The sequence below is a fragment of the Myripristis murdjan genome, chromosome 14 (genome assembly GCF_902150065.1).
Source record: "Myripristis murdjan chromosome 14, fMyrMur1.1, whole genome shotgun sequence".
Taxonomy (NCBI): Eukaryota; Metazoa; Chordata; class Actinopteri; order Holocentriformes; family Holocentridae; genus Myripristis; species Myripristis murdjan.
In genome coordinates this window covers 18,418,044-18,441,403 of record NC_043993.1, presented here as the reverse complement: position 1 = coordinate 18,441,403, position 23,360 = coordinate 18,418,044, and the positions used below count along the sequence as shown (strand labels likewise).

The 23,360-nt window shown below is 41.5% G+C and overlaps 1 protein-coding gene across 4 annotated transcripts; it reads right to left on the bottom strand.

The window, feature by feature from the left end:
• Positions 1-5,154: 5,154 nt before the first annotated feature.
• Positions 5,155-23,169, bottom strand: prdm15 (PR domain containing 15). 4 transcript variants are annotated; one of them, XM_030068105.1, is made up of 24 exons: positions 23,086-23,169; positions 22,170-22,209; positions 21,966-22,059; positions 21,694-21,847; positions 20,800-20,952; positions 20,578-20,680; positions 20,356-20,439; positions 19,174-19,380; positions 18,344-18,544; positions 16,428-16,522; positions 16,241-16,328; positions 15,952-16,119; positions 14,435-14,529; positions 14,169-14,300; positions 12,802-12,942; positions 11,688-11,851; positions 11,026-11,105; positions 10,299-10,418; positions 10,052-10,183; positions 9,831-9,914; positions 9,260-9,435; positions 8,123-8,203; positions 7,069-7,290; positions 5,155-5,924 (listed from the first exon to the last, which is right to left on the bottom strand). In XM_030068105.1, exons 2-24 carry the CDS (start codon positions 22,198-22,200, stop codon positions 5,385-5,387), a joined length of 3,345 nt encoding a protein of 1,114 aa, XP_029923965.1. In that variant the 5' UTR covers positions 22,201-22,209; positions 23,086-23,169; the 3' UTR covers positions 5,155-5,384. The 4 variants fall into 4 exon arrangements, with proteins under 4 accessions (XP_029923965.1, XP_029923964.1, XP_029923966.1 ...); XM_030068104.1 differs by lacking the exon at positions 23,086-23,169 and adding an exon at positions 22,831-22,944; XM_030068106.1 differs by lacking the exon at positions 23,086-23,169 and adding an exon at positions 22,672-22,807.
• Positions 23,170-23,360: the final 191 nt, after the last annotated feature.

Below are 23,360 nucleotides of genomic sequence, written 5' to 3'. Positions count from 1 at the left end.
ACAGTGTTAATACAAATTGTGTGCCTGTCATCTTCTTATCATTACTCATGTTAATAACATGAGCATTCATCCATTCAGTCATTCACACATTCTTCTTAAGATTATTTATTTATTCACATATTCACTTATTATTTTCATGCATATGCTTCATGCTTCATATTACCATTGACAAAATACACATTCATTAGGCATTTGTTTTTTTAATTCATCATCTTATCATTAATATTTAACAATATAATCATTTATGCATTCATTTATTCACTCTTATACATTCCTTTCTTCTTCTTCTTAATAATAATAATAATCATTCAGACACGTATTTATTTATTCATTCATTTGTTCCTTCTATTATTACTATTATTCTCATTTATTATCATTAAAATAAAAGAAGAGCATTCAGCTGGTTGTTAATCAGCTCTATTGATCTATTCTCTATTGATCATTCATTCAGTCATTCACAAATTCTTCTTAATGTGGCTCCTCTCCAGTCGGAGGGATAACATCATTCATTTACTCATATATTCACTTATTCATTATTTTCATCTTATTATTATTGATAAAATAAATATTTATAAGGCATTCATTTGTTAATTCATCATTTTTTCATTATTATTAATATTCATAACATAACCATTCATTCAATTACTGTCATATTCCTTTTTTTCCTATTATTAATATTCAGACATTTATTTATTCATTCATTCATTCATTCATTCATTCTTCCTCTTCCTTTTCTTCTTCTTATATTTATTCACGCCCATAGCGAAACTTTTTTTTTTTCTCATAGTTTGCCTGCCTTGTTATTTATCCCAACATGAACATTAAAATATGATCTCTGAATACCACCCCACTTCATGCTGCTCTCCTGATTTAAATGAGAAACCGGAGGGATGAGGTGTAAATGTGCCACTGAGACAGTAAGTGGACGTTATTGGTTTATGAGGAGCCACTCTCAGTTTCAACCAGAGCTCAGTGTTTGACCCCCGAGGCTGCTAGTCCACGAGCCCGTCACATAAAGCAGGCTGGTCACTGGTGCGAACGAGGGCCCTTTGAGGTGAGAGGACACGCCTCACGTAAAGTGTTAATGCATTCACACACACACACACACACACACACACACATGCATACCAACCCAACCCCGGGGTCGCATCACACCTCTTGATCATTAAAATGAAAGAAGAGCTTTCATCTGGTTGTTTATTAAAATCAGCGCTATTGATCTGGTTCAAAGCTGTCAGATGATGAAAAGTAAAAAAAACAAAAAAAAAAAGGTTTGCCACTTTCCACTGTCTCCCTCTGATTGAAAAATGTTTTGTTTCACATTTTGGCTATGTTTTAAAATGAGGTTTACTGGTATGAAATACACTGGCAAGCATAGCGTGATAAGCTTGACAATAAATTTTAGTAGTAACAACATGTTCAATCATTTCATCACATGTAAACCAACCAATGGATCAATGAGCTGTAAAAAAAAAATCAAGAACCTCAGCATGCCTGGTGGTCATATGTTTTGTGCATTTAGAGGATCAGTTTTCCTACTCTCTCAGCTTGAAACAAGATGTTAAACAACTGGCAGTGATTATTGAACACTTTCCCCCAAAAGTATACGCTATAATTACATATTTGTGGAAATGTTGAAAGGTGCTCTCTGTAACACTCCAGAGAAGTGGGAACCCTTTAGAAAAAGGATGAGATCTGATGTTTGATTCTATATGGTTCTTGTTGGATGGACTACATGATACTTATTTCAAGTGATCCTCAATTGTCTTGTGCACCTTTACATGTTAGACTTGTAAACTTTTTCCTTACTTAAGAGACATTCCTCCATATTAAATAACCTTTATTTCTTCAAGAAAATAAAAGCTTTATTTCTTCTATCGCTTCTTGGACTCCTAAAACAGTGTGAGGAGATCAAACTCGGAGAGATGTGGAACCTTATTGAGAAGTAGAGGTTTATTTTACTGTAATTGCTATTTGTTGCGCTTGAGAGCAAGCCAAATGAACATGTCAGCCAATTAATTATTTTTTATTAATGGCAGATTTTTTTTAATCCTACATTTCCATACTTTTTTTTTTTTGCCTTCTTCTGAGTATCAAAACAACAGACCTAGACAGTGGTGGGCTTGGTCAAAACTCTTAAGCATTCATTTGAAGCTGTGATGAGACTTTAATACACATACACATGCATTTATGTTAATTTGGAGAGTCAGCCTATTTCACCTGTCTAGGCACTGACTGACTGCTTGCCTGATGGTGAAAAAGCCTTAAGAGGCAGCCTCTAGCTCTGATTAAAGTACAAAAAGGCTGGAGAGCAGAACTTGGTAAAAAAGCTCTTTCCTTCTCTGCACCAAAAGGGCATGAAATGAGCTGCAAAATATCATTACGTTAGAGGTACTCTCTCTGAATATTTTTTAGAAACTGCTGTGAAGGAAACATGTTTTTCACATTACTTCCTTGACCTGAGGTGAACTGTGTTTGGATATCTCTGGTGTAGCCTGCATGCTTCCCATCTATTACATGTTGTTTGTGGTCTACTGTGTGTGATTGTTTTTTTTTATTTTTTTATGTGAAACTAATTGTGCTGCTGTCTTGTTTCACATTGAGATCCTCCTGGCTAAATAAAGGATAAATAAATAAAAATACAAAAATCCATCCATCCGTCCATCACAGTGCACAATGCATTAACAGATCACACCTCAAACTCTTGGAAAGTGGTCAGGCTCTCTCTGACTTTGCTCATATGAATATCATTTGCACATCTTTACATGGCTTACATCTTATAGATTAATCAACAACCCAACCTAATTTATGGAGCATCCAACTCAAAAGGCACCATTTTTTTTAAAGATTATTTTTTGGCATTACTGATTTATTTGACAGTCACAGTAGAGAGAGACAGGAAAGACAGCAGAGAGAGAGGATGACATGCAGCAAAGGGCCTGAGGTCGATTTCAAGCCCAGGACGCTGCAATCAGGACTCAGCCTTAAAAAGTGACACATGCTCTTATCTGGTGAGCTACCGGGACGTCCCAAAGGCACCATTCATTAAGTCAAACATTTTATGCACTTCAAACCTCATGATTTCAAATCATATGCAAATCATGCTTGAGCTGGACTCTTCATAGTTTGTACATTTGTTTCTCTGTCTCAGAAAAATGTCACATTTATTTGTCTTGTGTGTGCAGTACACTTTTCATATCTTTTTCCTCTAAAGGTCAAAGTCATGTTGCAACACTTCTCCCATTCTCTGCCACTGTACAAATACTTGACAGCTGTGTTTGAACTTATCCCACATTAAACAATAACTCTAGAGCAGACAAGTGTCAAGGCCACACAGAGGCGGCCTCTGAATTGTAGTACACTTAGGCTCAGAGTTTATGATCAAGTGCCATATCCTATTCTAGATAATCCATCATCTTGCTGCTGATGTTAATGTATATTTTTTTAAACTGGAAATTGGTAGGCAGGTCAAACCTGCTCTTGCAATAAAACTGACATGTTTTAACAGCCTGATAGTAATAGCAGGTCATGAAATACTGCAAGCAGATTACTGCATATCAGTTACCTTACCTTCATGTTTATACAGATGAGCCGGTTCAACCTCTCTGTGATCACTTTGTTTTGGTTGGAAACACACCTTGACTCAGGCCTGAACCTGCAGCTTCTTTGCATCTATTTATATCTGCAAAAATTATGCTCTAACATTTTTGAGATCTAAAAATACTGCTACGTGATGCTGCAGAGAATCAGGACTGCTAGGTCACTGCCCATCTATGGCTGTAGACCAGGCGCAGGCAACCATGTGCCATGGAGCCGAGAGTCTGCAGGTTTTCATTCCAAGAAAATCTGCAGACGCTCGGCTCTCCATGGCACATGGTCGCCTCCCCCCGCTATAGACGGACAACACACTTTCCTCTGGAACAACCCAAGCAACATTATGTGGGTGTCATTTCTGTCATCATCGTTCATGGCTCTTCCTGGCTGAACTATAAGCACAGCCTTGTTTCTCACTGCATTGTTATTCAGCAGGCTGCTGATCAGCATCAAGTTCACAGACTCTGATTTCAGATGCTGCATCCTCGTGGGAGCAGGAATGTATTGGTGGGTAAATCCACCTACACCCAGGTGGCTTACTTGTTGCAAAATGTGAGTTTAGCCACCTTTTCTTGGGCTGGTATAAACTCATATCTGATGCATCACAGAAACTGATACTAAACAGATGTTAAAATGCATGGAAAGTCGAAAAGGCAAAAATAAAAACAAAATATTTTTCTGGATATTTCAGCTGATTTTTGTTCATAAAAGTGGTTTCTATTTTAAGCTGATAAATGATTAGAGTTTATAGTTTACCCCCCTTGTATTTACTGTAGCCATCATAAGAACTTATTCTGTTCTTACGTGATTTCTATAGTATTTACAGCTACATCAGTGGTTCACAGTAATTTGCGGACACAGACACTTATTTTACAGTAAGTATTTGATAATCAATGAGCAACGGCAGCATGAAGAGACAGAGTAGCGGGCCTGAGATATGCAGAGATCTGTAAGAATCAGGAGTAGATGGTCACATTTTATGTAAGTTGATTACAAAAAGAGGTAATTTTGATTTTAATTCAGATGCGAGAAACCATGTTGCTGCAACGATTCTGATCTGTTATCGCACTGGACACAATGACACACAAAATGCAAAAAGATCATTTAAAACAAAAAAGATATTTTGCTGAAAAATAATAGTACAAAATGACTTCCAGTATTTTTTTCCAGACACCTCAACAATAATTACAGTTTACTTTAAAACATTCAAAAGTAAAACATACATTTCATGGGTTAACCAGTTTCTTCTGATTTTGCCAACCATCGCTTATTATGTAACAGATCCTTTTACCTAAATCAACGGTAAAAATCTGGCGAAACTGTTTTCGCATTGTTGGCCGAACCAAATATGTCATCTCTTTCTGATTTGACCATTTTCACATTTGATTTCTCAAGCAGCAAATGTGTGTTCATCTGGAAACATGCACATTTTAAAAACGCTAGTAAGGCATTCGAATAGTCAATATTTTGCTTTGGTTTGAAAAGTAAATCCTCAATAGTGGTGTCAATCCTTTTGGCAAAAAGTACCCATTTCTATGTTTTTTTGTGTGTGTGGTTTTGTTTTTTTAAAATTGTAAGCATTTCATTTCTTTTTTTTTTTTTTTTTTTTTTTTTTTTACAGCTAAGTGTTTTGACAGTATAAAAAAAAATCTTGTGATTTCATTCACTTCCGTAGGACTGGATAGGCATCTGGGTGACAGTGTTCAAGGTTGTATAAAGTTTCATAAAATCTACTCTACTATCTACTAATGTCTGTAAGAGTGAGGTGACCTGCACCTCCAGTCTGTGGTCTAGTAGCTGAACATCTGCTGTGCTGAGCCGCTCTGCTGCTGGGGGGTCGGCGGCTGGTTCTGCTGTCCGGCCCGGCCCGGCTCGGCGCCCTGGCTCTGCATCTCCTGGCTCTCCCCCTGTGCCCCTTCGACCACAGGCGTCACTTGGGTGCCCTCTGCGGCCGGGACAGGCCTCCAGGCCAGAGTTGGAGCCTCCAGCTGGTGGGGCATGGGGTTGACGAAGGTGGTGAGGTTGATGAAGTGGGCCACAGACTGGGGCGCTGCACCACCGCCGGGACCCACTGTCTCCGGGACGAGGTCGGCGGGCCGGTTGTGCAGCATGGCGGAGCCGCTGACGGTGTCAAAGGTGACTGTGAGGATGGAGTTGTCCAGGGTGAGGGGCCGGTCGCCGGGTGTTAGGTGTCCCACGGCAACAGGCTGCAGGCTAGTGAACTGGGCTGGGGCGTGGCTGGTGATGGGCGTGACGGTGATGTTGGTCAGCCCCACTGAGCTGTTTGGAGAGGAGGCTGAGGGAGCGCTGGGGTCGGCCAGGACCACCACCTGAAACAGCAGAGGGTTTCACTTGTAACTGTTTTTAGCTTTGCACAGCTGATGTTTCTTTAGCCAGGACTGAATGACCTGCACACGAACTCCAATAAAGTCTAAGTGTGCCTCTAAGTGTTTAAGTATGCCAAACAAATCTCTCAAAGAATGGTGAACTGACCCTTTCAATATTAAACTGTAAGAGACCTTGTATTCAGCAACCACATCAAACTAGTCTAAAGAACCAAACTACTAAAACTAAAGTGTTCCCCATTATGTTACAGTGTAAGAAAGTACTTATTAATTGTTTACACCACATTTAGAAATGTAAGCTATAAGTTGTCATATAGAAACTGATATAAATGACAAATGATAAAATAGTGTCAAAATGTAATAAAATGTCCCTCCACAATTCAAAAATGTAATAAAACCTGTTTTTATAATAAACTGCTGGATAATGTAATAATTCTTGACCACAACAAACATTACATGGCAATGATTATTTCAGGGTTGGAAGTCATTTTACTGATGATGTAAAAATGCTGATTGAGGAAATAATAAGTTGATTTATGACATGAATCTATATATTGATTATGCAACAAGCTGTTCTATTTTTATTCAAAATTTTCTCTGCCCCCTCCCAACCGACATTTTATTTATTAATTTATCTTACTTTGTAAAGCAATTTTGGAACAATTGATGGGTGCTTTAAATAAATAAATAAATAAAGATTATGATAATTATCATATTATCATATTATTATCATATCAAATTATTTTTATTATCTTTATTATTTCAAAATATGTGTGAAGTCATTATTTCTTGTTAAGGTAATCATGCAAACTTATTACAGTTACAAGTTTTTTAGCACACATCAACAAAAAAGAAAAGCAAAATGCCTCTCCAGGTAAGATAGAGCCAGGGTGATGATCAGATAACTTCACCACAACAGAAATTCATCTGTTTTCAGAGTTCATTAACAATGTGTTACTCGTGTTGGATATTTGCCGGTGCTCCCATCAGCATGATGGGTATCCCGCTCTCCAGCTCACAAAACCTCTGCTTGTTTTGTGATCCGCTTGCTGAGTTTTGAGCTTCAAAAAAGAGACATGTTAACATGATATGACACATACGACGACTTGGTGTAAATGTGCACATCTACCTGCTGAATGCTCTGCACGGCAGAGCTCGTCTCCGTCTCGTCACCTACGATGACAGAGGTGAACTCTGTTATGGATTCGTGCCTCGGCTCGGTGAAGTCGACGTATTCGTCGGATTCGGAGAGATCTGTCTCCGTCGAGACTTTCTGTTTCTTCTTGGGCTGCCGGGACGGTCGGCTAGGCCTCTCCTGAGGCAAGCCGTCTTTTTCCAGGGTCAAAGTGGGCTGATGGAGGAAAAGAAAAAAATTCAAGACATCTACTCTGTTCCCACTGGTCTGCTTTTCACCTTGTACTGTGATGTATCTCTGGAATAAGCAGTGTTTTTTTCCTTTGCTACACAAGCCATTAAGGATATTGTTATCTTTCTTTCTTTCATCCTTATGTATCATGATAATTAGGGTTAGGGTTAGGGCCACAATGTGAACTGCCTGCTGCCTGTTTGTTTACTGGGTTGAATCTGTAAGCAAAAGTTTCTCTCTATTCATAGAGTACATTTACATGTCACTGTTGGTACATTTAAATTAGATTTGATTTGTTTTTGCTCAACCCAAACACAAACCGATCACCCAGGATGCATGATGCATGAAAATGTAACGTTTTAGATTGGTAGATGTCTTGAAAAGCAGAACTAGGATACCATGTTCCACTGATCAGAGCAGACAAAGAAGTAGGAACTGTGAAACTTAGAATGATGAGAAAGCAAATGTATGAACACACAAACATGCATCCAAAGGAAACTCTGTGGTAAGAGTATTAGGAATATGACTTATGCAGCACAATTTAACCATCCAGTTCACAGTTTCTCTATTTTAATCAAACTGAACAGAAATGTGGGAGCTTTACTCAACTGGAACCAAAGGTTTCATGATTGTCATGACATTACCTCCTCTTGTACTGTCCTTCCAGATTTCTAGACAAATCATCATATCAAACCTGGAGTCAGCCATGTTTATACAGCTGGCTTCCTTGGTGATACCTCTAAAGTACTGTGTTTCATCACTGTATGACCAGGTGTACATCCTACACAACTTATAACATCCAGAAGTTTAATCTAACCTGTACAATGCTGATGGACGAATCATCGATTGTCGAAGGTTCCTGAAGATCATCAAACTCATCGATTCTCACAGACACCACCTGGAGACATAAAGGGGAGCGTTAGCAACACTTCAGGGTTCCTCCCATGGCCCTCATGTTTACTTCAGCCACTTTACACAGCTAAGTCAGAGCACTTCCATGACTAATCATCTTTTTCTTCCCGGACAGAAGACATGTGAGAATCACAGCATATAACCATGACACATCACTTCTTCAGGTCTGCCTCCCTTCCAATGGGTTACTCATTCAGCGACCTGCTTTGCAATTTGCAAGAACGTGGTCAAGTTTATTTTTAGCAGGGTTCCTGCGGTGGCTCTTATGAAAAATTCCATGACTTCCTGAAAGTAAGAGAGCGCGACCGAAAAAATTATTGCTTCCTCGTTTGTTAATGTTGCGATTTTTTTTTTTTACCTCCAAAAAGTTAAAAGGGTTAAGTTCTATGAATTAAGGAGAGACTTTGAAGAAAAACAATCTAATGCAATCTAATGCAGAAACAAGTTGGATAACCTCCTGAGTAAAGGTATATTTGTGTAAAGTGAGGCATTTTAAAATTCCCTGACGTTCCCTTTCCTGAAGTGAATCTCTCAAAATTTCATGGTTTTCCACAACTTCCATAACAAGTGGGAACGTGATATCTCTGTCTTCTCAGTGTTGTCAGAGCTTTTAATTCAGCAAATGTACTTTTCAGATTCAACGACGTGGAGGCGGGAAAACAAATGAACAGCTACCCAGGACAAGACAGACCAGTCACTTTAAGCCTTATTTATACTTTCTATGACAGTGAAAGCATTTATAGTTTTGAAGTCTGTCCACTGATTGCCACTGAAATGAAAAACACAAGTGTTGGGATTTATTAACGCCATGCCGACAAAGCAGTGACTAAAATGGAACTGCATTTATATTCTTTGAAACAGAGTCCACTGTCTGTGTTTTTAAAGGAGATCTAGTAGTCTTAATAATTTTGGGATGAGGGATCCTGTCGGTGAACACATCTGTGAGCCTCCTCTGCTCATCTCTCTGGCCGCTTCCATGTTGTATTTACATTCAGTGGATTTCATCTGAAACAATGGGGAGAGAAATATGACCTTGACTTACCTCAGGGTGTTTGCGTCGTATGTGTCGGTTCATGGATGCGCGCGTTGATACCTTGGTCCCACACAGGTGACACGCCTGAGCCTCCACCTTCTCATGGGTCAGGTGGACGTGCTTCTGCAGCATGTACTCCGTCAGGTACTTCTTGTCGCACGTTGAGCAGGTCCAAGTCTTTCCCACTGTGGAGGTGAAGAGTGAGAGAGACCAACAGGGTCAATCAAGCGATAAACAGCACTTACAGGCTGAAAATTATTAGCACTGTATCTATGTATTGTCCAGTTTGTGGTTGCAATGGTGGACTGTGGGTAAGAAATTAGCTTTTTGGTAACATTTTATACAGTTTCATGCTGTGTTCTTGTTTTCTGGTCAAAAAAAAATCTATGTCAAGGAGCACACTGGGTAAAAAGCACTGCTTCACAGACTGACAGAGCTTCTTTTTTCATTTACAATTTCAAGCACAGCCTATGGAAGGGCAAATAGCTCCACAGTGATGTTTCATTCATGTTATCATTTCAAATCGCGGCATGCAACAAACTGGTTGTACCACAGCGTGACCTGATAATGAGACACTTGCCTGTGTGGATCAGCTTGTGCGTCTCCAGAGTCGTCCTCTCACTGAACGTCTTTCCACACAACTCGCACATGAAGTCCTTTATACCTGAGGGATATACAGAGCAATGCTTTATGGGGAGTTTAAGAATTAGGGTGATGACACCATAACAAAATGATCAAAGCAATGATTATGCCTTCTGCTACTTGGAAACTGGAAACAATGCTCAGAGGATAAACACTCACCCGTATGCCTCTTGTAGTGTTTCAGCATGTTGACCTTTTGTGCAAATTTGCGGTTACACTCCTTACACTCGTACTCTTTAATGCCCTTGTGAAGCTTCATGTGGTGCCTCAGAGCGTGCTTGGTCTTCATGCCTGCATGAGAAAACGATACGACGATACGTCACAATCCAAACAACAACCATGTCCGTCATGCCACTGACATGATGAGAGTAAGTGATGAGGCTTGTTGCCAACGTGACGATCTGACCTTTCCCACACTCTGCACACAGGAAGTCTCGGATGTCATCGTGAACCCTGAGGTGCTCCTTCAGCATGTCCTTCCTGGCAAAGGATTTGCCACACTGGTCGCAGCTGTGGCTCTTCACTCCTGGATCAAGACACACACATAGGAATACATATCATTAACATTTAGGGTAAAGCAGACGCAAGACCAAAATCCTGTGCTTTCAGAAAGTTTGGACAACATTTGAAAGAATGTTATTTCTTGCCTTAAAGATGTCATACAGCTGCTACGCTGACAATGTGCTTGTATCTTTGGGATCTTTCTCGTGTGATCTGTATTTCAGGGTCAAAGGAGCAGCTCCAGCAAATGTCGCTTGATGGTTTGAATGCATTTAGCTTTGGGAGAGACTGTTCATGTACAACAGTCATGACTAAACTTAAGGGACTGTATGAGTTGGTACTCGGGGGTTCAAAAGCATCATTTTACTGATATTTATCTGACCACTTCGTAAAGTGAGAATCTACCCATCTGGCTATATGAGGTCTTTGGTGTGTGTGTGTGTGTGTGTGTTTCCTTATCCAAAACCCTTTCTTGGAAAACCCTCCAGCTTGATGGCTCAGAACCATTGAAATGTATCTTGGCTTAGGGTCCATTTTCACTTTATTTCCAATATTTTTGTGCACATTATAAATCAAGTGACCCTCAACCAGACATCAAGAATGCAGTACAAGAATCACCAGCCACTGCTCACCAGTGTGGATGATCTTGTGCCTCTCCAGGTTACCGATGCTATTGAAGATCCGGCCACAAATTTCACATGGATGGATGTACCTTCAAAAAAAAAGGTCGACAGGGTTGGAAATGATGGGCATCATCTTGAACCTTCTCTTTCACCAGTATGACAGGGCTCAGCTGTCATTCTGGTTGCTATCCCTTATCCATTAATTCAGCCTTGTATATACATTATTATATTACATTAATACGTGCATGTTATTAGTCACAATTTATCCAGGTTACATGCACCTTTGACCCTGTCACTGAGTATTTCTCTTGGAATGAATGAACAAGGTAGCAAAATATTCTTCTGCTCCTCTGACAGATCCATCTGCCAGAAAAATGAGAAGACCACTGATCCTCTGACTAACGGTGTGCTGGTCCAAGTTTGTCCACTTAGCAGAAAACAAAAACACATCAATCCGCTTCATATGGGAGTAAATCAGGAGTCTTAACTGGTTTTCTCATAATGAGAGCAGGTTATTGTAATCAAGTTACTCTCACATGTGTTGACAAAAACGCTTTTTAGTTTAAGAAGACTTCTCCATGGATGTGAACACAGCCGAAGATGTTTTCGTTTGCTCTGATGCTCCCAGATAAGTGAGTGTTATCTTGCCCCGCCCCCTTTGCCAATCTTACTTCTGCACGGCGGGATCTGGCAGCTGCTCTCTGTGGATGACCAGGTGAGCGTTGTACGTGGCTTTCAGAGCAAAGCGCCGGTTACAGATCCCGCAGCCGTAGCCTCTCTCCTTATGCTGCTCCATGATGTGCTTCAGGTACTCTTTGCCTTTGGCAAAAGTTAACTAGAGAAACAGACAAGAGTAAGAAGCTCTTCTTTTTTTATTTGTGTGTGTTGGTCTGCAATGAACAGAGTGCTTCACATTGCACTTTTTGAGTTTACATAAAAACAAACCTAACCAGATGATCTAAACTTAGTATCCACACTTTGATGCACATATTAGAGGTTTGGCAGATCTGTCGACTATTAGTCTTTATTTCTGAGCAGCTTTGGATGTGTACAAACTTGACAAAACAAGCTGCTTTTTTTTGGCTGTATTAACCCCGTCAGACCCTGCATCCATTGGAATGGACATGACATATTTCTGTCTCTAAACCAATAAATACTGGGTAATTGAATGATGTCAGTAATGCTGGTTATTGGTTGGATCCTGATTATCCAATCATAATCATGTTATGATTTTAAGCATGCTCTGAGAGAGTGACAGACATCAGACAAGACAAGCATGGCTGAGAGACTGCAGAGAGGGAGGAGTAAGTGCCCATTTTCAATCAAAAATATAAATTTATGTTCATGATGGCCAAACAAATTTTCTGTCAGCATAATTGTAACTGTTACAAGTGATAATATTTTAAGTAATTTTGAACATACGTCATATGGTTAATTTACAGGATTTTTTCAAAGTCTTTCATGTCCATTGCAATGGACATGAAAAAATACTATTAAAAACATGAGTTAGCAAAAATGTGTTTTTTCCCACTTTGCTTTTATGTTGGAGAGGAGTCAGAATCAGTTAATTTTTTTTTTTTTTGCCCAGCAGAAAAAATGCGGGCCTGAAGGGGTTAAAAACATAAAGGGCCAAGATGATTTTTTTTTTAGATCCTAAAACGCACCACAACTTCAATGAACCTCTGGAATTCTTGAATGTTATTACAAATGAATCAGTCAATTGAAATATAAAATTGTGTGCATTAAAAGTGCGCAGTCTGTCCACATGGACACGTTAGTACTTACTTGACATTTCTTGCAGTTGTACTTGTGGTGCTCGGGATCGCACTCCTCTTCGTCGTCATCCGTTTCATCGCTGTCGCCCGCTGAGATGCCGATCTTCCTGATGAACTCCTCCCTCTCCTGCTCGTCCATTAAAGCTATGTCCTGGAAAGAAAATTGTTAATCAAAATGAACAACTTCAATAACAATTTGGGCTGCCGGGTACATTGTTTCATCATCAACGATGCGATGCGCTCATGTGCAACAGTCACACTGCCTTACTTGACATTGCACATCCTACAAACAAACTCGAACACGTCCTGCTACAATGTTATTTACCAGCATGTGTTAAAATCTATTGCTTGTGTTTGTTTTATCATCCTCGGCCAAGCCAGGAGGCCTACTGGTGTGCACAATATGTCTATATACATTTGAAGGTTATTAGAAATGGTAGATAATATGTAAATCACACAACCGAGACACATAAGTCCATTTGTAAAGTTTATTGAAGAACAAGTTTTTCCCGAAATACCTATCCACCTGTTTTCTCTCCACTTGTTCAGGCTGATGTCAGAGTCGTGTACGTGAAACCAAAAGAGGAGGAGTCCAAATAGGTTTTTTTTTTTTTTTTTTTTTTTTTTAAAAGAAGGATAGACTTTTAAATTAGATGATGAAAATTATGACTGCCAACTGTATATCTCTATATGGATAATACACTGCATTTATCCGGTGAAATTTCCTGTATTTTTTCATATCGTGATGGATAGATCAATAGCTCGATAGAGAGAAAGAGCAGGAAAAAAGATGCTGCAGTGTCAGTTTCTTCTATTATTGCGCAGGCCTAATCATCTATAATGAAACATGCATGATGGATAGGAGGCAGCAATTTGACAACCCCCGTGACAAATTTGCTCTCATCCACCTTTGTTGTATCTCACACGTTTTGTGTCATGCTCTCATCCAGGGGGATTTAAACTGAGTGCATCAGTACAAAAAGCTTCAATTGTCAAAACAACAAAGTGGCACGCAATGAATGATAAGAGCAAGGGTTTTTGAAGACGAGCCAAGCTGCAGCACATATGCGTCAACATTCAAGCTGTTTTTCTACACAGCTTTTCTCTTTCTTGTGCAAAAGTAAAACCGTGTGGACTTGCTGAACACAAAAACCATCTTGTGGAACAAGCCTGAGTCAATCCTTCTTTAAGCCCGGAGCACAGAGCAGCACTTTAGACTCAATTTAGCTGTTTGTTTTAGAGATCGGAGTGCTAAAAGTTGTGCATGCTTCCTCCATCTCCTGTTCAGGTTTCTCATGTCGGTGTAGTGTGTTACATGACCTCGGAAGTGTCAGAGTGCTGTGCTGGAAAAGCTCCTGCCTGTATTCATTTTCTCACCTTGAAGTGAACATGAATGTGATCTCGCAGGACGTCCACACGGAAGAACTTGCGGCCACAAATCTCGCAGGTGTACTTCTTATCTCCGTGAGTCAGCAGATGCTTGTTCATGTTACTCCTGCAGGAGAACACCTGTGCACACACACACATACACACACACTATTGATAAAGCAGTTCACACGACCACAGTTCATTTTTTTCCTGCTGGATTTATGTTAAGGCATTTGACTTGCTGCCGTGAGCCCCATTAATCTCGCAGCGCTCACCTTGCCACAGATGGGACAGGGCGAAGGCTCCTTCTTGTACTTGGTCCCCTCCTCTCCGTTGGCCTCCAGCTCCTCTCTTTTCATGTGCTTTGGACCTGTACGGACACATTGTGGCTTTAGTTGAGCTGAGAACTTGAGGGAGAAGAAATATGGTGGCATGAAACGGAGGGTGTGGCCTAATACAAGCTGCAGCCCTGCAAAATACTGGCAATTGACCTTTTTATTATGATAAATTACAGAGCGGTGACATCTGGGTCAAATAGTAAATAAAACCTCCTTCAGTTATTTCTCACTGTTTGAAATCGGTCATGTTAGGCTTTCTGCCATGTCAGTTTGTTAGACTGGATCAACATGAAATGTGTCAATAAAGCATCTATACATCTGTCTCTATCAAGATGATTATGGATTTTAAAATGAAAATAAAAAAAAGGTTGAAAACATACTGAAGGAAAAATAAAAACACAACTATTTAAGCGAGAGTGCAAAAAATGTATTGTTTTTTTTTTTTTTGTTTGTTTTTGTTCTGGTCCAAAGTCAAATGTGGGGAGAGCAGTAACTTCTGCCATGATGGTAAATTATTCTCCCGGTTTAAGGGAATATACCTTAAAGGCAGAATGTGCAGCATTTTCCTAAAACTAACTAACTAACTAAATAATAAATAAATAAATAATCCCTCTCAATCATCACTTATTACACACTTGAGGTGTGTGGCAGTGCGTGTATCTGCAGAGACTCTGCTCTCTGCCTGGATATTCTTGTTTTGCTGAGCTTGAGACTCTTCTGGGCATCAGCCTTTGTGCAGTGGGTGTGTAGCTCCCAGCCAATCACAGTGTTGTTGAGTGTCAGATTGCTAGCACAACATCCAATAGGAAGCAAGGAAAATCATGGCTGTAGACTGCGGAAAAAAGGAAATATAGCGAGGCGAAATGCCAAGCCGACTCCAAGCTTTTCAACAACAAGAGTGAATCTGGGGTTGGCTTTCACCCGCTGGCAAGCGGGTGAGGAGAGGATGAGGATGAAGAGTGACGTGGCATTGGCCTGTTTTCTGTTGGACAGGTAGGTGCTGGCGTGCCAGATTTTTTCCAAGGACAATGACAGAATGTTTTACATTTTGGGTGGTAATTTCATTCAGTCGCTGTCCTGGGAAATGAAAACCCACTGCCGGCGGTTAATGCCAGAGAAGAGGGGCCAACTTTGAATGTTGTAATTACAAACTGCAACTGACAAATCCTACTCATTTTGCCCTTAAGTCATGTAAAATATGGATGATGCACTTAAACATGAAATAAATACTCCATACAAACTGCCATTTTTCCCCTAATTGGCCCTTAATAACAAGAGTTACAATGCAAGTAACAGCTACATTCTGTGGAAAGGCAGTGAAGAAATCTGTGAAAAATGAAATGGCAAACTTAAACACTAAAACACCTGAACATCTCAGTAGAACGAAACTGAAGCGATAAGTGGAACCGACAGCCTGATTCGACGTTGTCTGTCTCCAGGCCCACAGCACTCACCCACACCGTGCCTCCTGTGGTGCTCCTGCATGACGTCTTTGCGGTAAAACATCTTGTTGCAGATCTCGCAGGAGTACAGCTTTTCGCCGTGCTTCTTCTTGTGCTTGGACAAGTTGCTGTTGGTGGAGAAGAACCGCGAGCAGATATCGCACTGGAAGGTCTTGTCATCTGGAAACAGAAGGAGACACAGTGAATGAACTACAAAAATGAATAGACGTGATTAAAATTGATTTCTTGTGAAAACAGAGATGACCTGAAAATTCAAAGAGACATGTAGACTTCCTCCCACCTGTCCTGCAGTTGTGGAACTTTAAGGCATTTTCCAGGCGAAAGGATTTCTCACAAATGTTGCATTTATACTTGTACTCCAGGTCAGGCTGTGGGTTGCAAATAAAAATCAGACATTACCATGACATAACCAGTAGGGTCACTAATGACACATGAGGTAACACTTGCATCTACAGAGGATCACCCACCACGTTTTTGCTGTGCTTGTAGGAGATGTGCTGCTTCAGGCTCTCCTTGCGGCTGAACAGCTTGTCACATTCATCACACTTGAACAGCTTATCGCCTGGGAAAGAAAAAGGAATACTAATATATCCACTCTGAGCTGAGTTTTAAGCGCTTTATGCTACCTGAACTTGACTTTAAGACCAATTAAAAACGAACACAGATGTGCAATAGCTGCGACAAGTTATACACATTCATGTGCATTCAGAATCAGAAATACTTTATTGACCCCCAAAGGGAAATTAGGTCATTCTCACACACACACACACACACACACACATACACACACATACACTAAGTTACAAATACTTGACATCCATGGCAAATTTTAGCCTCATAGGTAGAAAGTTGTGGTTACTATAGTTTGGGCACAGCTTTGTGGACCAATGACAGCACAAATAGACCCATGACAAATACTTCATAAGTTATGAAATGGGACGTGGCTAAAGTCAATGGTGACAGTTAGCCCCGTCCCCAATGAAAAATAAACTCTGCTTAGTCTAGTGATGACTCCTACATGTGCCTAAAACAGGGGTAGGCAACTGTGTGCTACTGAGACCTGAGAGTCTGCAGGTTTTCATTCCAACCAAAAACTGCACCAGGAGATTGAACTAATCAGTTCCTCCTCTCTGCTTGACAGTGAAATCACCTGGTGTGGTTCTTGGTTGGAATTGAAAACCTGCAGACTCTCGGCTCTCCATGGGACATGGCTGCCTATCCCTGGCCTAAAACAAACAGTTAATGAGTCCTGGCTCAAATATAGTGGGCAGGGTTAAATCACACAAATGAAAAATGAGTGTCTAAAAGAAGCGGCTCATGAGTTAGGAGAGAGGGCATGGCTGAAGTGCAGGGAGGGCCAAACTGATAAAAATGAACCTGTCTGTTTGTGTGTGTGTGTGTGTGTGTGTGTGTGTGTTTCTTTCTACATAGCTTGGCCATGTTACAGAAGTCCATTTAGAAGTTATGCGCCTTTTTGTAACAGGCCACTCCCACTGCCACATCCCCTTTCAGCCAATTGCCCCGAACAGTTAATCAGCTGTCCTTTCATGAGTAAAGAAAAACCCCAAGAATTGAGCCCTGAGATGTCTGCTTCCTTCTCCATTTTTGTATAGGTTTGCAAGAGTTAGGAATGCTCAACTATTTTAGTTGAGCATTCCTATGAAATAAATTTTGAAGAAAATTCCTGTTCACAGCCTCTTGTTGCAATGTGCACAATCTTTACCTTCTCCAGTTTACAGCCCATTTCGGATCCTTGCACCTTTTCGTACTATTGGCCTGCATCTGAGAGCAGTCAGCCTTTTTTCTTTTCATCAAGAAAATCAACATGAAGTTAAAGGGCATGAAATTCTGACTATGTTTAGTAAAGCAAATATGATGGGGAGAAAATGTTTGGCATATTGGCCTATGCTGTTCTATTAATTTAAGAGGGAAAACACGGCGCAAAGAAAGCTGTGATTACATGGTGTGAAATTAAAGACTTTAACAATTGTTATGTAGGCATTTTAGTACATTTTAAAATGCCATCACATCTACTGTAAGCTTTGGTGCAAATCATGCCAGAAAAAAAGTACCTTGCTGCTTTTGCATCTAGTTTGGTTAGGATCCACACAGCTTTCTTACAAACAAGCCAAGAGTTGAGAGAAGGCCACATGGACTGAGAGGACTGACAGGCGACTACTTCACTAAACAGTTTTGCTAACATGCCATCCTTTGATCATCATTTTTGGCTCAGAGGAAAATCAAAATAAAGTTTATTCTGGTAACATGAGTAGATTATGCTGCACTTCACTGTGCTTGTAGGTCTTCCAAAGGTATCCCTCTCAGCTGCTCAGGCAAACCACATACAAAGAACTTATTTTCAGACAGCGATATGAGCAGTTACCGTGTGATCGGATGTGCCTGTTGAGGTTGCTGCTGTTCTGGAAGACCTTGTTGCAGAGAGTGCAGCGGTAAACCCTCTTGTGCTCCCGGGTCTTGTGTCTCTTCAGGACGGCCACTCCGTCTGAGCCAATCAGCAGGCTGCTGCTCTCTGCTGCAGCCTCTCCTCCTGCTGGAGCTGAGCTCTCCACTGCAGGTTTCACATCTGCAGGAAGACAGAAGCAACAATCCAGTCAGAAAGCAAATGGATATTCCCTGTTGTGTGCCAATTACTTTTCTTTTACACATTTTTTTTTTGGTCCACCCACTTTCCCTCAACTATGACATAAAATGAACTTTCAGAGACTTCAAACTTTATTCACACCAGTGTCTCATCACCGTAATAAAGTCGTCCACATTAATTTTCCTAAAAGCAGCACAACTCTTGTTTTGATGACTTGGGCTTGGGAGTGAAATGGTCTCTCTGCCAGGGAAAACAGTCCCTGGGAAAACGTTTGAAAATTGGGGGATTTTGGTAATATGATGTGAAAACTTAGCTACCACTGCATGATTTGCAAAATGGTTTGTTTAAATGCAAAATGTGGCTAAACTGTAGTAAATAGGCCAAACATTCAAAATCACTGGCATGGTCCTGTAAGTCTTCCTCTTTTAAACAACAGATTTCCCCGTGTATGACTGCTGAACATCAGTGAGAGATGGTGAATCTAGAAAGAAGCTCTTGCTCTTTGATTTTAAGGGACAGACACAAAAATCTGACTTTCACTGTGCTGAAGTTTTAGGGTGGACTTTTCCTTTCATCATGATGCAGAGCCGCCTGCATTTTCATTTTCTGACCTTTGTTTTTTCTTGTAGTGGGTGTGGCAGTGGGCCTGCGCCCCTTGGCCCTTCTGCCCCTGCCCTGCCCTCTCTTGGGGGCGGGCTGAGCCACAGTGGGTGCATCCTCATCTTCAGGGGTGACCAGGCCGTCCTCCTGGGGCACGAGCGGGTCGTCAGGGAGTGCCGTGACAGTCTTCGCCTCCTGCAGGTGACTCAGCAAGTGGCCTGGGATCAGCAGAAGGAAGTGTGAATGTGCGAACATGACGCAGCATTTCTGCAGGTTCTTACCCAGCAACCTGCTTTGAAATTGGCATAAATATCTCAGTCTTTTAAGGCAAAAGAGTTTATTTACACAGATTGGTTTCTCAATGACTCTTCCTTTATTTATCATAACTAAGTCAGAGTGCTTCCCTGACCTAAAGATATTATTCTTTTCCTGGTTTGTTGTTGTTTGTCAGCTCAGAAAGGTTTGCAAGAGTCGAGCAGCCTAATTTCCACTACAAATATGCTGCTGCAGAGATAAAAGATAAAAACCACCAGCTGATGCAACGTGTGACATTCACTGTGGTATTATCCCATGAAGCGATCCATTTGTTACATTCCTTAAATATCCCAATCTCCTCAAGACAACTGATCAAATACCCCACACTGCTTTCAAGTGCTTCACAGAAAACAATGCACACAAAAGTAGATTAAAGATAAGAGATGTGGGGTGACTCAAGGACAGTGTGAAGGAGAGGTGAATAACAGGCTGCAGCTGAAAATGAAAGCAGCTCATAGACTGTGAGTTTGAGTTTACATACTGAAGCAGCATCTGACCGCCTGCTATACAAAAAAGCAGGCGATAACGTAAGAAAAACAATGTCAGTAGGACAGAAAATATTGTTATAAATCTCCAAAATGATCACTACCCTGAAGCTCACCTCCTTCTTTATAGTGCTGTAAGGTGTTTATGATGTAATGCACAGGTGTCAAACTCGTGCCATGGAGGGCCAAGAGGCTGCAGGTTTTCATTCCAACCAGAAACTCCACCAGGTGAGTTCACTGATTAGTCCCGCCTCTCTGTTCGGAGGTAGGGTGATCAGTGAAATCACCTGGTGGAGTTTTTGGTTGGAATGAAAACCTGCAGCCTCTTGGCCCTCCATGGCACGAGTTTGACACCCCTGATGTAATGAATAGCCTTGTTTTGAATGGCCTCACCTGCGTTATTCTCTTCCACCACTAGGGGCAGGTGTCCTCCAGCTTTCTCTGAGCTCTCTGGTTTAGTGGATGGAGACATGAGATCTGACAGGGAGATAGAGAGAGAGAGTCTAGTGACAAAAACAACTAGATGCAGCTCGCACTGTTGCTTGTTTTCATTACAGAGATGCAAAGTGTTGCCACTTGATGGTACAACGGCATCAGTGCTGTGATGTCACGTACCAGGTGGTGGTGGCTGGACTGGGGGTTTCAGCATGGGCTTCTCCATCTTCTTGGCGTAAAAGGCGCCATACCAGACCCTCAGCTCTGTCCCTGGGAGAACATCCTGCAGGAGAAGCCGTGAATGCAGTGACCTCCCGTTAGAAACAAATGAGCTGCGTGTCAGCAGGCGTCGCCGAGGCTGACTGAGAGGCTGAGGCTTTGGGACAAGAGGACAGAGGTTACCTGGGAGGTGTTGAAGTACACCTCGTCATCCTGCTGGTATGCTGTCAGGTTCTGGTGTTTGTGGTCGGTGGCGGGTCGAACCAGCATCATCCAGTTGCAGTCTTCCTCACTGGAGGAGTCGAAACACACCACCACGCCATCCTTCTGGAAGATCTGCTCATGGAGAGTGAGAAAAATTCAAACTCTAACCCTAACCCTAAATTGAATGCAGTAACCAAAAAGGTGAAACGCATTAAAAGAATCATGAAAAACCAACCTTGTACATAGGGCTTGGCAATATAACATTGATATGGTATTGGTATGGTATTATACTGGTATTATGATGGGATTTTTGATATTATAATCATATAATATCATGATATGGCATAAGCAGCTTTTTCTGGTTTTAATGGCTGCATTACAGTAAAATGATGCAATTCTGAATTGAATGAACTGAACTCAATTTATTAGACTGGTGTAGTTCTATTATTTGCCTCTACCTGCCTGGTCATCATATCCACACTACTATTGACAATATATCACATTTCAATTGTGTGTAAATAACTTATGAAAGCACCAATATTTATCACTACAATATCGATACTGAGATATTCAGTCAATGATATCTTGGTATGTGGTTTTATCCATTTTGCCCAGCCCTACGATTCATGACACATTGTTTTAGGACTGTTATGGATCCCACTGCAGTTCTGGACAAGCCATGGCCACAAGCCCCATGACTGCTCAAAAATGTGTTGCACCTGTTGCCTTTTCGCTAAACCCTTGATGTGACAACTGGGAAAGCCCTGGCTGAACCACGTGATCACATCTTGCCCAGAACTGTGGTGAAATTCAAAGTAAAGGACATAAGTCTTTTGTTCACGTAAGCTTTGCTATGATCTGTTGGGGCTGCACCTTCAGAGGAAACGGTCCCTCTTCGTCCAGGTGGGGGACCCTCTTAGCCTCAAAGGGGCCAAACCTGGTCCTCTTGACCAGCCGACGCTGGACAAACACCCCCTCTATCCCATCAGCCGCCTCTCTGATTTCCAGGCTGTTTGGCAGCGAGGACCTGATTGATCCAGGAGAAGAAGAAAACAATCTTGAGAACAGGATCTCTTGCTTTACAGGTGGACCACGGCACAAACCCCCCGTGGTTATGAGTTTGACAGTGGAGGGCGTTCACTCACCGAGCTCTGCTGAGGACGAAGGAGTCCTGGACGGTCACCAGTGGTCCCAGCTCTGGACACTCGGAGTCATGGTACTGGCCACAGTCCTCACACCCTGCAACAACAAGGCAAGACACCTGTCAAATGTATCATCACATCCTGGTCTGGTCTGCCTCTCTCTGACACACAACACACACACACACTCACACACGGATTCATACTTACAGATAAACTCTTCTGGTGTCTGCTCAGCCATTATGCCCACCTACAAATTGAAGAACAGATAGTTTACATCTAATGGCAAAGGATCAGCAACAGCATGGAGTGGGTCGTGGCTGATGGCAGCTATAGTCATATACAAAATTTCTTTTAAGAACAGGTATTCATATGAAGGAATTATGACTTTCTGAGCATGTATAAAGTATAGAATTTGCTCTTCCAAGCCAGCACACACATTTTCTCTGGGACACCTGAGCCACAGTCACTGCATCACACCTCATGGTTTAAAAAAAAACAGTGGTGTAGTATGACAACATTAAACGGCACTGTGGCATAAGCTATACAATCGGAGGACGCATTAACACATGCAATCCGGGTAGGAGACGGGATCCAGGATTTGAGTGGATTCCCAAACTCTAGCCGGGTTTTAACTCCGATCTCAGAGGCTCCTCTTCAGTAAACTGTAACAAAGAACAGTCGGCATGGCGGATGGACCGGAGACGCAAACCTCCAAACCGGAGTCGCTGCTCTTGGGCGCCGATACATCGGGGAAAAACGCGTTCCGGTGAGGCGCGGAGCGGACTGTTCAAACCAGCTGCACGTTTACCACTACGCTGCGTCACCGTTTTGGGGAAATTCGGTGTAATTAGTTGGGAAAAGACGTTACCTCCTCTGCAAAAGACCACTCATTTATCGGATCCTGACTCCGGGTTCCAATCCGCTCCAGAAACGGCGCAGGACCGGAAACGTGCGGCGCCAAGTGCATTGTGGGGGTTGTAGGTTTATTAGAATTACCGAAAACAAAACAAGGGAGTCAATGCGTTTGGCCATGACACACACACACTCAAAAAAAACTTCCAAAACCTGCTTACAGCATCTGATATTTTTTTGTGGACAAGTTGGACATTGACTGACAACTTACCAAATGTTGCTGCTGTGTTACGTTGAGTGTGATTAAAATAATAGATAAACAGCACTGGCGCTTTTCAGTCCAAACCAGTCTACCTAGCTGATTTAATAATGCAGCACACCTGGAACCAGTGAAACAGGTGTTAGTGTGAGTTGCTGGTGTTTTGTTTAATTGACAAGAAAACCCAAATCCTTTAATATATACAACTGAAAACAAGTGGCTGAGAGCTAATTTTCTTCCTGGGTGCACTCCTAATGTGACTCCTCTGTCTAACATAGCTCCTAAAT